Source organism: Globicephala melas, chromosome 17, assembly GCF_963455315.2.
Source record: "Globicephala melas chromosome 17, mGloMel1.2, whole genome shotgun sequence".
Lineage (NCBI taxonomy): Eukaryota > Metazoa > Chordata > Mammalia > Artiodactyla > Delphinidae > Globicephala > Globicephala melas.
Genome location: NC_083330.1, coordinates 64,674,688 through 64,692,557, shown reverse-complemented (window position 1 = coordinate 64,692,557; position 17,870 = coordinate 64,674,688). Strand labels below are relative to the sequence as shown.

Below are 17,870 nucleotides of genomic sequence, written 5' to 3'. Positions count from 1 at the left end.
TCAATCTATATAGTCTGCTAACAAAGAAGCTCATATTGCATTCTCTCCATTAACAGAAAAATATAAATATTTATTCCAGATGTTTAATAACTTCACTTTATTCTTTAGATGGGACATTGGAAGGTCAGAAAGAAAACTTAGAAACTGTATTAAAAGAGGCAAATAAGTTGATCCTAAAATAATGTGCAAACAGCTCATGAATGCCACCCCTCAGAAGCCCACCAGACACATCTTATGACCCTCTTGGCCCAGTGGGCATCATACCTTGGTAGAGCAGGTTAGCTGGGGGTTTACTGATGCCAGCCCCTTCGGAGGACATTTCTGCTTCATAGCCTGCTGGTAAGTTGTTCAAAATGGCACTAGAGTGTCTGGTGGAGCCCAGCCACATGTACACGTCAATTTTTGCTTGCATCGACCAACCAGCCGGCTGTTTTCCAGGAAGCTGGGGAAAGTTTACAAGGAAGAGACCCCCTCATTAGTAGAAGCCATTGTGGGCCTCACTCTCTGAGAAAAGAGGTCCTTCCCTGGGGCTCCTATTAAAATGAGACCAATGACCCCAGTTGCCACGATGCACAGTTTTAGAGGAGGATCCAGGTTTAATGGGGACTGAAGCTCAAACAGGCCCTGTGTGATCATTTAAACCTAACAGGTAGGTATGGTTATTACCCATTTTATAGATGAGAAAACTCAGGCTCAGAGAGGCTAAATAAGTTCCTAAGATCACTCAGTTTTTAAGTGACGGAGCCAGGACTCGAACCAGGGGAGATGATACCAGATGTGGGCTCTGGACTCTGAACGCTCACAGCCTGCTTCTCCCCACACTGAGTTGAAATCCCCCTTCCCAGAACTTCCAATTGCCTTGAGTTCCAACCACAGCCTCTGCCTCTTTGCTTTGCTCAGGAGAACTCGAATTCTTCTTCCATAGGTCAGGCCCCCGTGGGCTTCAGGGCATCTACCTGCCCTACCACGTTGTTTCTTCCTGCTAGACACCTCTCATCCCTTCACCCCTCCCTCACGCAGTGTGGTTTCAAATTCCCTTGCTACCCTGCTTTCCCTCCTTTGAATGTACTCGGATTTGTATTTATATTTATGTTTGTTTGAATTTGTGTTTATGTGTGCAGTAGTGTGTGTGTGGTGTGTGGGTGCGTGCGTTCTCAACATGTGAAGGGCACAACTCAATGCAGAGCGGCTCCTTTATTTCCCCGTCACCAGGATTAGGGGACTCCTCACCCCCATCTAAGGAACCTCAGGCCCCAGACTTGTCTGGGTGCAGGATTTCCGGCAAGGCTTTCGCTCGGGAAGTGGCCACCTCTCCAGATTCTGTCGACTCTTCTAAGTGCCTCTTCTCAGTGTTTCCTAGGATTTCCCATCAATGCACAATTCCCCTTTCTTCTGCACCACTTCTTTTCCATGGAGAATCACAAAATCCCACTGGGAGAGGCTACCACTTGCTCTGACAATTTCCCAGGCACCCGTGGAAAGCCCCAGAACCCCAAACTGTGCCTGGTTCTTGGCCTGCCTTCCTGTCTTGCTCTGTGAGTTCCCCAAGAGGATTGTGAGCAACTCAGTTCTGCAGCTACTACCAAGTGCCACCAGACCTTGCTGAGGGAGTGGGGCCAGAAGGGCCTCACAATGACTGCGACACAGTCCTGGGCTTCCCTTCCAAGAGCTCACATCTAGACAGGGAGGCCAACTTGCATTCACTTACTCAAATGCAAGGTCAAGTGTAAGAGAGAAGATGCCACAGGACCAGAGGAGAAGCAGGTATATCCATCCTTCTTTAATACTCACATGTTCCAGTAGGCTTTAATAAGTACTTTGGAGTTGGACTCATAGAGAAGGCATCCCAGGAGGAGGGAAGTGCCTGAACAGAGAGACAGAGGCAGGAGCTAACTGTGGTGATTAGGGCTGACGTTTAGTGAGCGCTTACTTGGTGCCAGGGACAGATTTGCTAAGAGCTTTCAGCAAAGAAAAAGCTGGAACAGAGAATGACACAGATGAGGCTGCAGAATCCTGCTGAGTATACGGAGGAGTTTAGATTTTATTCTTTAGGGAATAGGATGCCATTATTTATTCAGCTTTAAAAAAACAACTAAGGGGGGGCTTCCCTGGTGGCACAGTGGTTGAGAGTCCGCCTGCTGATGCAGGGGACATGGGTTCGTGTCCCGGTCCGGGAAGATCCCACATGCCGTGGAGCGGCTGGGCCTGTGAGCCATGGCCGCTGAGCCTGCGCGTCTGGAGCCTGTGCTCTGCAGCGGGAGAGGCCACAACAGTGAGAGGCCCGCGTAACGCAAAAACAAAACAAAACAAAAAAAAAACAACTAAGGGGGCTTCCCTGCTGGTTCAGTGGTTAAGAATCTGCCTGACAATGCAGGGGACACGGGTTCGAGCCCTGGTCCAGGAAGATCCCACATGCTGCGGAGCAACTAAGCCCGTGAGCCACAACTACTGAGCCCACGTGCCACAACTACAGAAGCCTGCACGCCTAGAGCCTGTGCACCACAACAAGAGAAACCTCCACAATGATAAGCCCACGCACCTCAACGAAGAGTAGCCCCAGCTCGCCACAACTAGAGAAAGCCCACGCGCAGCAACAAAGACCCGATGCAGCCAAAAAAAAAAAAAAAAAAGTGATACTTCCAAAAAATTTTAAAAACAGAAACAACTAAGGTCATTTTGCTGTTAGTAAAGACAACCAGTCTGCAACTCGTCATTTTAAAAATTGTAATAAGACAAAATACCCTCAATTCATCACTTCCACAATAATAATGAAAATCGCTAAAATGCATTGAGCACTTGTTCAATCAAACAAATAGCTATTGAGAGCCTAAGGTTATTTTGTTGTAATAAAAGCAATCCCTCTGCCATCTGTATACATCCCGAGGACATCAATTCACAAAGGCAGGATTTTTGACTGTCGTATCACAGTGATGTCCCCAGTGCCTAAAATAGTACTTGGCACTCAGGAAGCACTCAGAAAATATTTGTTGAATTATTTATTTCTTTTTCTAATAATAATATTTTACATGTGCTGAGCACTTACATTGTCCCAGGCCCTGGTCTAATGTTCCTCCCTACACACAGAACGGCCTATTACTTGCATACTATTAACAAGCAATAGGTTATCATTCATCTTCATGACGACTGTAAAATAAATTCTTTCATTATGTGTATTTTAAAGATGAAGAAGTGGAGGTTCAGAGAGGTTAAGACAATTGTCCAATGTCACAAAGCCAGGCAGGGATAGAGCCAAGACTCAACCCTGCTCTACCTGGCTCCAGAGCCCATCCTCTTGGCCCAAGCTCCTCATACACTGGTACGTGTACCCGTGCATGTGAACTGCTGGAGCATCTGGTTAAAATATAAATTCTGACTCAGCGGTTGTGGGGTAGGATTTGAGATTTCTCCCTGTTGGTGCTTATCCTGCTGGTCTATGGACCACAGTTTTAAGTGTTTGAGTAGCAAGACTCTTAACTATGCTGTGTTGCCCCCAAGCAGGTCCAATATCCTTTGCTTCTTAAAGTAAAACAAAAACACAAAACGTCCTTCATCTCTACTGCTATGAAAACAACCTGTATATGTGAATTCATGGCTAGAAACCAAAACTCAGCTAACATCTTGTGAAAACGTTATACAAGGACCATGGCTGCATGCCTAAAGTTTGCCGTTTATACATCTTTTTAAAAATACACACCTTGAAATTGTTTGCAAGACAATGCAGTCTCTCACTTAGGAATCCAAGTTGGAACTCACGCACCATCACTGAGCACCTTCCTAGGTGCTCGCAGAAACAACAACCCACGTTTCACTTCACGTGCATTTCCAGCCTCAGCTGTCTTCCCTGCCTTCCCCTCCCCCGCTCTCCCTTTTCTCTCATGTGCTCCTGAAGCCTGACCAACCAAGCAACTTCTTTCCTTTTAAGAATAGCATGGCAGGGCAGGGAGGGAAAGAGAGAGAGAGAGAGAAAAAAAAAAAAATTAAAGAATGCAAAATTGCGTCAAAAAAGTATGATCACCAATGTGTAAAAACTGCACGAGACAGAACACTAAAGTCTTAGCCTCTCCTGTAACCCACCCACCTCCCCTCTGGGGTCCTGGTGAAATGCCAGCTGTCTTACAAAAGAAGGGAAATCTTGGCCAGTCAGAAAAAGGAGAGAAAGATGGTCATTCACACAAACTGTGTTGAAGTTGGTCCATCAATATTAGTGTGAGAAAGGTGTGTTTGCCTTGTAGAGACTTCACTTTGAGGCAGGACCTGGAAGGGTGTCTGCAGCTACCACTTTCTGCTGCATCCTAGGGAAAGCTGGATGGAAACCTGGAGGCCTGAGAGGAAGAGTCTGGACTCAGGGCTGTGGAGCAGAAGCCAGGATAGAGGTGGAAACGAGACTGAGGAGTGGCGGACTCAGCACTGAGAGGTGACTCAAGAGAAAAAAGAAGATTGGGCCGCTGCATCCATCTCCCACAGGAAGAGTTTCCTTTTAGCATGAATGTCCTTTTCTGAGACTGAAGGGGGAGAATTCTGCTTTTCTGGATGGTGGATTAGGCTGAGCTCAGCAAATTCTGTTGCAGCATTTTTAGTAACATTATAAATATATTTAGATTAGAGAGAAAGAAAGATCCTGGAACAGGGACCATGAAAACCTGATTGCCGTTCCAGATTTACTATTACCTAGCCATGTGACTTCAGGTGAGGCAGTTTTGTTTCCTTTAGATTAATTAATATTCCCTCAACCTGGGCCCCCTAGGCATAGCAGTTTCCTAAAATTTGTAAATAGCTATTCTAGATGAATAAGGTTGACAAGCATGGGTCGTAGAAGATGATTCCTGACTGCAGGACGTTGACTTTTCCACTGGGTGACGGGCACTGAAACTCCAAGAGGGGGACACAACGGCAGCCTCTAAACGTGTTTGAACACGGGGTGTTTATGGTGCCACTCAAAGGACAGCTGTTCTGTGCAACAAACTTTGAGGCGACTCTGGAAAAAATCTAGAGATCTGAGAGATTTACATTCTGTGCTTTGCCTCACTGCACTTTCTAATTCCCCGTTAAGAAACCGGGGTGAGCAGCAGGTGGGTGAATCCTTTGTCTCCCTGAAGCAGCTCTTGCTTTTTTCAGATTCACCAATTCAGTGAAGAGAAACGGGGCCTAAAGGGAGGTGGCGGGAGGGAGTTAAAAGCAGGGGTAACAAACGTAAGGTAGATAGCTAGTGGGAAGCAGCCGCATAGTGCAGGGAGATCAGCTCGGTGCTTTGTGACCGCCTGGAGGGGTGGGATAGGGAGGGTGGGAGGGAGGGAGACGCAAGAGGGAAGAGATATGGGGAAAAAAAAAAAAAAGGCAGGGGTAACAATCAGAACTGGAATGAAAATAGTTTTCATCTTATCAAGATGTTTCATCATGTCAGGACAATCGAACAACATGTTCAACATCTACAAAGCTATCACCCAAAGCAATCCCAACGACAAAAGGAAAATCCAGATAAAGAAGTAAGCCAAGGCCACAGGGCAAAGGTCCTGAATTCCCAGTTAGGTCTATTCTCTGGCTTTAGTTGACAGTTGTTCTCTGTTCTAATTTTAAATAATTCTGGGATACATCAAAATATTTAGGAAGGAATAACTTTATGCTGGTTTTCTCTTATTTTTAGCACAGGGCTTTCTGAAATGATTTGCTATTTTTAAGACAGGTGTTTCTTTCAACCCCAGAATTCCTTGGAATGAGAAAGCTGAAGAAATATTTGTGGTGAATAACTAGGGTGAGTTTTTCTTTTTCAGTTACAGTTTTACAGAGGTGGGTTTAAAAATCCTTTTGTACATATGACAGAAAATATTGGGTTGGCCAAAAAGTTCATTCGGGGTTTTCTATAACATCTAACATACAGAACCACAAACACTTCCCTGGATGTGAAGGGGGCACACAATGCCAGCAATGTCCCCTAGATGTTGGATTTCCATTTGTTTGAATGCCAACATTTATTGTGTGATGACCCCGGTAGACGTACACTCTGTGTTCTTTTACGTGCAGTTATCCACTTAATCCTCAACATCACATCCCTATTTGAAGGATGAAGAACAGGAGACACAGAGATGTTACGTAACATTCCCCAAGTCATACAGCTCCTAAATATTAGCCCTGGAATTCACTAAGAGGTAAAACTGTATTCCCCTCAAATGCATATGTTGAAGTCCCAACCTCTAGTACCTTAGAATATGACCTTATTTGGAAATAGGGTCATTACAGACAAGAGTTAACATGAGCTCAATCTGGAGTAGGATTCTTATAAAAAGGACATCATAGGAAAAGAGACATGCACACAGGGAGAACGTGATATAAAGATTGGAGTTATGCTCCCACAAGCCAAGGTGCTACCAGAAGCTAGAAGAGATGCTTCCCCAGCACCTTCAGAGGGAGCACGGCCCTGCCAATCCCTCTGTGTCAGCTTTCCAGCCTTCAAAACTGGGAGATGATAAACTTCTGTGGTTTAAGCCACACGGTAGCACTTTGTTACAACAGCCCTAGTAAATGAATACAAATTCCAACCCAGATTCACCTTATTTCAAAGCTCAAGTATTAAACCAGTACCCTGTAATGCCTCTTCTGTCTGCCCCCCATAACAATCACATCAACAGTAGACTCTAGCCATCGGATGCGCTTTGAGGCTGTCTAATCTAGCTGCCCACTGCCATATTCATACCAAGGGGAGAAAGAACACATTGTGGACCTCCATTTAGGGAACTATTTCCCTGTAATGTTTCTCGTGGGGCCCAGTTCTAGCCTCTGGAAACACACACGTGTGTGCGCACACACACACACAATCATCCCACCATCCACGTGGAAGCCCTAGGAACACAAAATCTCTATCATGCTGTCAAATCTCTCTTCTAGTTAAACATTGTCATCTCCTCACCTATTCTTCACATGGCATGGTTTTGAGCCTTCTCATCCTCCTTCTAAGGTAGTGGAAGAATAATTATGTTGTAGCAAATAATCAGAACTCAGATTGGCAGGACAGCCCACTGTGAGTTGGGAAAGTTAATCAGTCAAATCACATGCTCTTGTTGCCAGCCATTGGTGAGTGTTAAGCTTTTGGACCAGTCTTTCTCCATGTTTGCTCAAATTCTCTCCTGGGATAGAAATGTCTTTGTAGTAGAGGTAAAATACCCAGGGTCTCCAGGAAAGGCGCAAATCTTGATTTAAAGACAGTAGGATCTATCCAGAGATTGTGCCTATGAGCCTGTGTTCATGAATGGTGCAGGGACCCAAGATGAAAAGACTATCATATCTTTACAGTGTAAAGCCGCCAGGAATCCTGAACTAGCAGTTCTGTGGAAGAGCAACCCCTCCTCTTGTAATTTTCTTTGAAGTCTATTTTTAAAATATAGATGAACTCGTGTAAAATGATGCCATAGATAAATTACTCAAGAGAAAAGTAGAGAGGAAACTAATAGAAAAAATGTTCATTCTTCATAGTAATCAAAGAAGTAAAAATTAAAATAACCTTAAGATATCTGCACTAGATTTTTAAAAAAACACCTTATTTGTCTCTGGTGACATAGTTATTGGAAAATTGGAAAATATTCAGCCCCAGGATGGTCTCCTTGAATCAAGAGGGGGCAAGATGTTCTAGTTGTCCTCAGACTTTTGAAAGTCTTAGCGTCAAGTCAGAGATCTGGACACACACTAGGAATGCCGTGCAACCCAGGAAAAACAGAGGTTCCCATCCTTGAGTCAAAAATAGTACAGACTGTGACCTTTGATGAAATACCAGAAATTCCATGGGGAAGGGCGTGTCCCTGGGCCGGGAGCCTGAGCAAGAGCCCCTCCCCTTGGTGAATGAGGGCTGAGCAGAGAGGAGCAGGGAGGAGTCTCTTCCCTCTCAGCAATGATGCATGGGGCTCCCTGAGAAATTGGCCTAGAAGCCAGGAGCCAGCTCTTCCCTTGCCATCTGGGACCCATTCATAAAAAAGACAATAAAAAGAGTCTGATCAGAAAAAAAAAAAAAAATAGTACAGACTTACTTTGAGGAAGTGAGTTTTGATCTTCCCGCAGTGTTGACCCATCTGCTTCCTGATGGGGGAATAGAGCAAGTCCTTGGCGGCGATGCGGGCATATGCCACCCTCCTGCTGTTGCTCAGCATCCAGATGAGGATGTCAGGGATGGTGTGCTGTGGCTGTGGAGAAGGAGGGGATGGATCTGAGAGGTGGGTGTTCACACAGCACCCCCAGGGTTCTCCTATCCTGCACCAGCACCCCTTCTGCACAACAAGTTCTGTGACTTAAACTTTCTGGGTACTGAAACACCTGTGCAACCGAGCAAGTTAAGCGTGGCTTCTTTGAGAAAGTCTTAGGTCACGGAAGCCCCATACGCCAAACTGCTTATCGTGCTTTGACAATACGCAAGTCGGACCGTGACTTGGCATCTCTGGTGACCTAATTTTCTCCATCTGCAGAACAAACGTTTGCTCCACCTGCCCATGGATTTTTTTCTTTGCAATCTTGTAATCATGATTTGGCTTCCAGCATTGGACCTCCTAAGAGCCAGGTAACATTTCCAGAACATTCAAATGAAACACCAAAAACAAAAATCCATGAATGTCTTTGGATGTCCTTCCATCCGCTCTGAAGGAAGGAAAAACAATTTTACAAGGGATTTTATACCTAAAATATAATTGCTAAGTATTTTCGCTCCATTATAGGTGTTTATTCAGGAGAAACAGCACTCAATTGCACAGAAAATTAGACTTTAAAGTTGAGCTAATCAAGGTAAGAATTGCAGAATTCCCTGCCAAGAGGCCCATTATGCTGTGAGTGTTTGAAATGCACATTGCTGAGCCAGTACAGCTTCCAAAACAAAAGGGAGGCATATTGTCATAAACTAGGCTTTGACATTCTCGGACTGGAAACAGATACTTTTTCTAACCCAGTAATCCTCTAGTGTAATTGGTACCCTAAGAAGGCATCCCTTCTCTCTTGACATGGAAACAGAGACATCCTTGTGGAGGTTTTCTGGCCATACAGTCAGTCAGTCACAGACCTAGTTTGAACCTTCTGGGTGCTTATTGAAATTCCTGCATTCCAAAGTGACTATCTCACAGCTTGTTTGTTATGCCTCCAGGGAATAATGAATTTGCAACAGGAAAAAAAGCTTTCAAGGACAACAGAAGCAGTAAATCTGTACCTCTCCCTGAAAACTTCCGCCACAAAACCTAGTATTTAACAGAAGCAAATACGAGGACTTTTTTTAGATCATTCTGGTAGTCACCAGAAGATATTGCTTACAATTAACTTTAAAATGAGAAGCTGTTTTAACTTTTACTGGACATGAGTTTCAATTTGCTTGCAGTTAAAAACCTATCAAAGATCCCATGTTTATTTTGACTTTTCTTGATCCTATTAAGGAGTGTGCTTTATTATTATTATTATTTAGGAATGTGCTTTTTATTTCGGCTGAATACTCAGGCTTCGTGAAAAAATCAATAAAGCCGTACATGTTTGGCTTAATTTAAAACCCCCTCCTTCACCCTTCCAGCGAATGGTACCTGCTCAGCTCAGCAGGGCTTGAGAGAAAACACTGCTCATCTTTCATTCTTATCAAACATTCAAGCCCCACTGGGAAGATATTCGGTCTCATCTTCCAAATGACCTTTGCCTTTATAGTTGATTACCTCATCCACAAGAAAGCGGATTTTTTCCACAAAGTTTTGGGCCGCCTGGATCATTTCATCAAGAGATAACTTTTTCTTCTGCTGCTGAGTGAGCCCCTTGGCCTCCTTGGCTATGGCCTCCTAAAACAAAACAAGAGTCGGTGTAGATCTTTCTAGAAATCTGGTTAGCGAGCACAGTCCTGTTGCTGGAGATTCCTGAAAGTGCTTGTAAGTTCCATGCTGAGACACTCATGAGGGCTGTTTCAGGCTCTGCTATGGGGCACGCTGCCCATTAACAGCAATTTGGTAGGACTATGGGGACAGTGAATATTATCTCAGCTTCATTTGACAGACGAGAAGTTGAGGCCCAGAGAAGCCAGAGGTTTGTCACCAAACCAGAGGTCCCATAGCTCTTTAGTCAAGACCTGAATCTAGGCTTCCTGATACTGACAACAACAACAGCTAAAATAGATCGAGCTCTTACTCTGCACGGGGCAATGTTATATCTGCTGTATTAACCCTTAGGACTCCTCACAGCGACCTTACGGGGTAGGTACTATCATTCCCATTTTACAGCAGAGGAAATAGAGTCATGCAGCTACAGAGAGGCAGAGCTGGACTTGACCCCCTGCTGAGTCCAGAGGCCATGTCCTTCATCACTGCTCTCACCACCTCTCCCCGGAGGCACAGTAGATGCTTCCAGACCAAGTTGGCATCATTGGAGAGAGGCACCAGGGAGATCTGTGTGCGTGGCTGGAACATCTAAAAGTGTTTATTTTGATTCATTCATTCAGCCTGCATTCATGTTCTTAGGGAAAAAACAAACAAACAAACACTTTGCAGTGATTTCTAAGGCCCTGCATGAGTGGGTCCTGCCCACTGGCTGCTTCATGTTGGAGTGCTTCACTCACTGGGCCTCAGGCACACCGGTCCTCAGGAGGTCCTAAAACATGCCCAGCTCCCTCCTCAAGACTGGGATGCTTAAGGTTCCTCTTGACCACATGTTCTCCCTAGACTCTGCATGGCTGGTTTCTCCTCAGGCCTCCACTGCCATGATACCACTGTCATACATTCTCCCACATTTTCCCAATCACCATGGCCTTTTAAAATGCCCTTCATTAAAAAAACAAAAAAAATGCCCTTCATAATCATAACCTGTAATCGTTTTTATTTACTTTTTGTTATCTATCTCCGTCTTCCCCACTCAAATGTTAACTTTGCAAGGACAGGGGGCCCCTCGGTCTTGTTCTTACCTTGAATACTGAGAGTCTGGTGGAGTTCCTGGCACATAGCGGGTGTTAAATAAATGTTCGTGAAATGAACAGACCAGTCAATAAATTCCTCAAGAACAAGAACCAAGTACTGACAGCCTTGTGTCTCCAGCACCCAGCACAAGGCCTGGCACCGAAGAAGCCCTCTGAATACCTGCTATGCACCAGGCACTATCCCGGGAGCCTTGAGACTTTGACAGTTGGTGAGGTGAAAGCAATATATGCAAATAACTAAAATGTGTAATGCATCATGGGACCAGAGGGGCCAAAGCCAGGTTTTATGGATAATATGATATTTGTGCTGAGCAAAAAATGCATTGAATTCATCAGATGATAAGAAGAAAAAGTACAGTCCAGTTGGAAGGAACAATTACATATGAAGGCACGTAATCAGTGAGGGTTCAGAATCGTTGGCACATAGATACATGGGAAGGGAGCAACGAGAGACAAGGCTGGGAGACTAGGCTGGGACAAGACGGTGAACAGCCCTGTATATCGTGCACAGAGGAATTTGGCCTTTATCTTATGAACTGGGAGGCTCCAATCTTTTGTTTTTAATAAATTTATTTATTTATGGCTGTGTTGGGTCTTTGTTGCTGCGCGCAGGCTTTCTCTAGTTGCAGTGAGCGGGGGCTACTCTTCGTTGCGGTGCGTGGGCTTCTCACTGCAGAGCACGGGCTCTAGGTGCACGGGCTTCAGTAGTTGTGGCGCACGGGCTTAATTGCTCCGCGGCATGTGGGATCTTCCCTGACAAGGGCTCAAACCCGTGTCTCCTGCATTGGCAGGCGGATTCTTAACCACTGAGCCACCAGGGAAGCCCTCCAGTGGTTTTTTTAATCAAGAGAGATCTAAGCAGATTTGTGTTTTGGAGACCATTCTGGCTGTGGTATGGAAGGTGGACTAGGGGAAGATGACTGTGATAGCCCTGGCCAGAGACGCTAAAGCACTCGGGTTAGGCAGTGGTCCTGGGGATGAAGAATGGAGTGAGTGCCAGAGTCTTTAAGGGCCGGGGTCTCAACCTGGCCTGGGGTCAAAATGACCGTTTAGTGTGAGGTATAGCAGGGGTCCCCAACCCCCGGGCTGTAGACCGGTAGCGGTCCGCGGCCTGTTAGGCACCGGGCCGCACAGCAGGAGGTGGGCGGCAGGCGAACGAGTGAAGCTGCATCTGCTTTTCCCCGTCGCTCCCATTACCGCCTGAACCACTCCCACTGCCCCCCCTCCCGCCCCCATCTGTGGAAAAATCCTGTCCACGAAAGTGGTCCCTGGTGCCAAAAAGGTTGGGGACCGCTGAGGTACAGGATTCAAAGTTGATTCTTAAGCTTCTGATTGGAGCAACAAGTGAGGCTGGTGGTACACATACAGGACAGGGAACAAGCTTCAGTGGGCAGATGATGGGCTGAGTGGGATACACTGAGTCAGAGGTGCTATGAGGCAAGCAGTGGACGTGTCCACCCAGAGGCTGGAAATGCGGAGAGAGAGCTGGGCCACTGCAAAGCACGGAAGTCTTGGGCTTGTTCAGGACAAGGACTGTCGGACACAGGAAACGAGAGAGCTGTGCGGGCTATCTGTGGAGGACGGGCACCGCAGAGACAGTCAGAGGTGCTGAGGAAGACATTCAGTAGGAAGCAGATCTTACATACGGTGGGAATCTGGCCTCCTTGGAGTAGAGGAGGACACAAAACTTCATTTATTGTTCTGGAAAGCAGGATGAGTCAAGTGTTCAGAGACTCGGGCTTTAGTCTCTGGCGTATGATTAACCAGCTGTGACCCTTAAATAAAATCATTTAACCTCTGTGGGCCTCATTCACATCTTTAAAAATGTCCCTGGCCAAACACTGAGTAATTTTATTTTGCAGAATTATCATGGCCTCAAACAAGACGTCCCTTGGTGCCATTGCTGGAACTGAAGTTTCAAGGAGAGATAATCAGGGTCTGACTTGGTCTGGCGTTTCTCAGTCGTCACTCGTTCAATAGCGACCGAACATCTCTAAGGCACTCAGCACTGTGCAGGGTCTCCAGGGCACAGAGAGGTACCAGCCACTGCCCTGCCCTCAGGTAGTGCTCACAGCTTTTCACACAATTCATAATGGGAGGACACCAAGGAGAGGTAGTTGAGTTATGTCTTTTTGTCTCTCAGCTTAGGAGGCAGAAGGTTAAGTGAAAGAGTCCACAGCCTTTGACAAAATACAAACGTCAAGAAAATGAACAAGTCCTACATCAGAATAGAACATAGGGCTGGTGGGCTTCTAGCTCATTCTTGTAAACATTCAGTAAATGCTAGTTCCTCTCCAACTCACTCATCTATTTATCCCCTTCCCATTCTTCTATATCACACAACTGTAGAACTTTATCCTCATGTGCTCTATGACCTATGCTTCATCCGTGAGGTTTATTTTTAAAGCACACGTTTTAGTTCTTTGCAAAAGTATAAATAGATTTTCACATACCAGCTCCTGCCAACAGAGCGTAAGTCGTTTCTTATCTAAATTGGTTTGGTTCAACATCTTGGGTTTCTTTTCCACTTCAGAGATAAACGCACTATAAGAGAATAACAATTTTGAAACCTACTTAGTGAAAATTCATTTATATAATTCCAGAGATTTGCAAGTATACTTTCTGCAATACAATAGGAAAGTTGATGAAGCCACAGAACCAAGATTTTTCATTTTGGATTAAGCAGTAAGGCACTAACTTTTCTATGAGACAAAATGCGAATGGGAAATAGTGCCAGGCCTCACATTAGTTTTGGGGATGTTTGTTTTTCTACTTTCTTTCAGTATATACCTATTGTGATTCCTATCCAAGTTCATAACAGCAAACACAAAATAATGCAGTTTTCCTTTATCTTACAAATTTAACACACACCAAAATGTTCCTGAAAATTGTATGTAGAGCAAATATTTTAGACTCAAAACTGGGCTACGTCTTCACATTTTTAAAACCAAACAAAGGACTGAATAGTAACGTTTTGAGGGATGAAGTTAAAAATGTGTTCAATAGGAAAACGGTAATGGTTATAAATGCAATTGAAGAAGAAACAGAAATGACTTTAAATTTGGGGAAATAAGATATTCCCTCATCAGCAATAAATTAAAATCGATACCATTTTCACTTACTAAAAACCAGGTAATATTCAAGGTTGATAATATTCAAAGGGAAATAGTCACTCTCCTCTGTTATGATAGGAGAGTGTTAATTATTATAATGTTTAAGAGGTTATTTGACAGCATCTATCAAAATTTAAATGTCCATATAATTTGATCCAAAAATTATACTAGAATTCTACCCTTCAAAAATAACTGAAGATTCTTGCAAAAATATGTTTACATAGTAATGTTTATTGTAGCATTGTTTATAGTAGCAAAATAAATCAGAACAACTTAAATATAAGGGACTAGTTAAATACTACATGATACACATCACGTGATTGAACACTGGAGACGAGTATTAGGTGCTACTGGAGAAAGATACCAGTGAAACACTGCTGAGTGAAAAAGCAATCTGCTGAACAAAGTGTGTGACGTTTATGAAGAAATAGAGTATTTTTATGAATGTGTGTTTGCAAATGCACAGGAAAAAAGGAAGACAAATCGAACTCTTCTCTCTGAGTGGGACTGGAGAGAGAGTTGAGAACACTTTTCCTTTATACATCCTGCATTTTGTTGTTGTTGAAGATGAGCACGTAGTATTTCTGTGATGAAAAGAATCAATTACAAAAGAACAAAAGGGGGATCTAAGATGACACACCTCCCAGGGAGGGGTCCCACACCAGAGCTCTGCCTGCTGGTAACTGGAAACTTCAATCAGAAATTCTCTTTGGACATACTAGTCATTGCATTTTCTCTTCATGTTTAAAAAGAATAAAAAGGAGTCTATTTTGAGGAGGGAGTCTTGGTGCCACCTGTCTCCCTTTCTTTCCTAGAGGCAGAAGGAATCCATGCCACTCCCAGAATGGATCACCTCTAGGAAACATTATGGATGCTTCTAATCTCTCTCCCGTCCTCACAGGGGGAGAAGTAACTTATTTCCCCATCAGAATGGGGGTAGATGACTTTGGCACGTGATTCTGTCCATTCCTCGTCTTTCAGACCCCACCCACCGCCAGCTGTGGGTGGCCTCCTCACCTGAACACAGCAGGTGGCCTGTCCCTTCTGGGGGGAAGCCCCAAAGTCCAACTGCTCAACCTCAAACAGCTGGGGGGACCACAAAGTCTCCTTGACCTAAGGTACAAACTTTTTTCTCAAATCCAGGTTTACCAAATATAAAATGAACGTTTGATCTCTGTCTGACCCTCATGAATATTTTTTTCAGTTGGCTTTAAACTTGAAGAGAAAAGGGAATAATTATCACTTCCAAGTAACCCCCTAATAGAGAAAAGTTATTGAGCTATTAATTTGCCCACAGTTTCTAAAAATATGACCATGAAGCTTTTAAGGATGCTTCAAGGGATTTGCAGGTGACACTTAGCTCACAGCAGGAGTAGCATTGATATATATTGCTTCTATGTGAAACACAGAAAAGAAAGAAAGAGAGAAAAAACTACATATTTATTTCTTTGCTTTCTTTTTTTTAAGTAAAAAAGGCTTGGGTAGTTGAGAGATTAGGAAAGACGAAACTTACAAAGCTGAACACGAGAATCTATTAATTTTTTTCTTTCCATCACATGAATAGCTATTCCTTTTCCATTGATTCTATTACAACAAATTCTCAGTATTGCTCACGTCTTGACCCAATTCATCAGGTTGTTTCCTTATGGGGAAGGCAGCCTCTACGATGGCCCCAATGATCTCCACCTCCTACTCTTCTTGCCATTGTGCAATTCATCCCCTTTGAATGTGCACTGGTCCTAGTGACTTGCTTTTAACAGAAGACATCAAGACTGATGGGATGTCGCGTCCAAGATTAGGTTATAAAAGACCGTGATGTCCGTCTTATTGGCATGTTCTCTCTGACTCCTCTTTCTTACTCATTCTGATGCAGTCGGCTGCCATGTTGTGAGAGGTAGCTTGGAGAGGCTCACATGGCAAGGAATTGAGGATGACCTCCAAACAACAGCTAGCAGGGAACTGGAGTCCTCAATCATCCTCAGTCCAACAGCTCATGAAGAACTGAATTCTGCAAATGTCCGTATGAGTGATCTGGGAAGTGAGTCCTTCCCAGTTGAGCCCTGAGGTAACTGTAGCCTTAGTCAATGCCTTGACTGCAGCCTGGGAGAGGTCCTGAGCCAAGGACCCAGCTAAGCCACACCTGCATTCATGACCCAAGAAACTGTGAAATAATAAATATGTGTAAGCCACTAAATTTGAGGGTTATTGTTACTCTGTAATAGATAACTAATACACCCTGTTTTTTCATCTTTTATTATATTGTCTACCTCCTGGAATAAAAGTCATTAATTGGTGCTTATTAATGTGGTGTATAAAAATTCTATTAAATAGCATTTGATATAATTTATCCATCTACTTGCCAAATAGTTGTTGCGTACCTACCAGATGCAAAGAGCCACGCTGGACACTGACACTACCAGCATTTTTCTTGTTTCATAAAATGTCTCTGTAGTCTTTCTTTTCTTCTCTTTTCCTTTTTCTTCCCCCCTTTGCTTTATGTTTTAGCTAAGTGTCAGGAAGCAGTAGTGAGCCCACAGTTGCAGCTAAATTACTGAACAAAATTAAGATGGATATAACACTATTCAATGCCCATATGAATGCATGTAAAATCGACCATTTTCTAAGTAGTTAAAAGCTGATTCCATATCTGCTGAGCTACCCAGATGACAGCTGTCTCTGCAGTACCTGCTTTGACTGACGAAGTCAGTGAGCACCATCTTCATTTTCTCTTCCGGGGCTTCCTCTGAAATCTTAATCAGTTCTTTCACTTCCTCTATACCTTCATCCTGAAAACAAACCACAGAGGTGGGGGGATGAGAGGTGGGAATGAGACACCATAGTGGAGATACTGATTCTAACACCCACAGAAATAATATCGAGCTGAGATTTTGTTTTGAAAATGAAGGAACATATCTCTTGTTTTTTCGTGTATGTCTGAACAGGGAAATGCTACTGCATTCTAACTTCGAACCTTCCTTTCTTAACTGGAATTGGCCCAGATTCAAGTCTTCTCCTGTGTTGCTCAAACTCATTGTTTCTGTCCCAGATTTATTCATGAACTGAGTTCCATTTATTTAGAATCTACCTTGTGAGGGAAACCTAATGTCATGGGAAATACCTAACAAAGTAGAGTAAATTAGATAGAATTATCAAAAACTTCAAAAGCAATGTTCACGCCAGTTTGTTATATAGGAGTATAACCACACTGGATAATCCCCGAAACTAACAGGCTATCAATTCTTCTGATTATGGGGGTTTTTGTCAGGGGTGGGGTGTTGAGGGAAAAGAAGACAGGTTGTATATGACATTGGCTATATGCTTGTCTACTTAATCATTGTACTTTTCTTTTGGATCCTAAATTCTAGGGTTCCATTTCATGGCTTGGAGGAAAATGGCACCCAAGGGGCAATGTACACGTCACCACTGCTTTGCTAGAATTTACAACAACGACATCCTCCATCACATACCTAGGGACATATATTTCCCTCTTTGCCCCTTCACTATAAGTACAGGCAACACTGTGGAGCGGTTAAAGGTTTAGGCTTGGGAGTCAGACTACCTATGACATCCAATTCCAGGCTTTATCAGGTGACCTCACCCACTTCTGCCCAGTTTCCTCATCTGTAAAATCTGGCAATAATGGTACCCACCTATAGCCCCATAGGGAAATGTGAACTTCTTCAAACCGTGCTTCGTGCTTAGTAAACATTCAGTCAGGTTAGCCATGATATGCCACGCATGGCAGGGATCCTGGCTCTGAGAAAGAATTAGAAACAAGTGCTCAAGGCTACTATGGCCTCTAGGGATAAGAAAATTCTGATTTGTTTGTTCAAGACTTTTAGAAATAAACTACT

At 43.9% G+C, this 17,870-nt stretch overlaps 1 protein-coding gene across 1 annotated transcript in view; it reads right to left on the bottom strand.

Annotated features, from left to right (window-relative positions):
- FER1L6 (fer-1 like family member 6) overlaps positions 1-17,870 on the bottom strand; it is a 177,164-nt gene that overhangs the window by 73,506 nt on the left and 85,788 nt on the right. The window contains exons 15-19 of the mRNA XM_030875740.2: positions 16,702-16,802; positions 13,357-13,447; positions 9,660-9,779; positions 8,013-8,165; positions 265-442 (exon numbers count right to left, since the gene is read on the bottom strand). Of these exons, the coding sequence (XP_030731600.1) occupies positions 265-442; positions 8,013-8,165; positions 9,660-9,779; positions 13,357-13,447; positions 16,702-16,802 (643 nt within the window). The remainder of the gene's footprint in view (positions 1-264; positions 443-8,012; positions 8,166-9,659; positions 9,780-13,356; positions 13,448-16,701; positions 16,803-17,870) is intronic.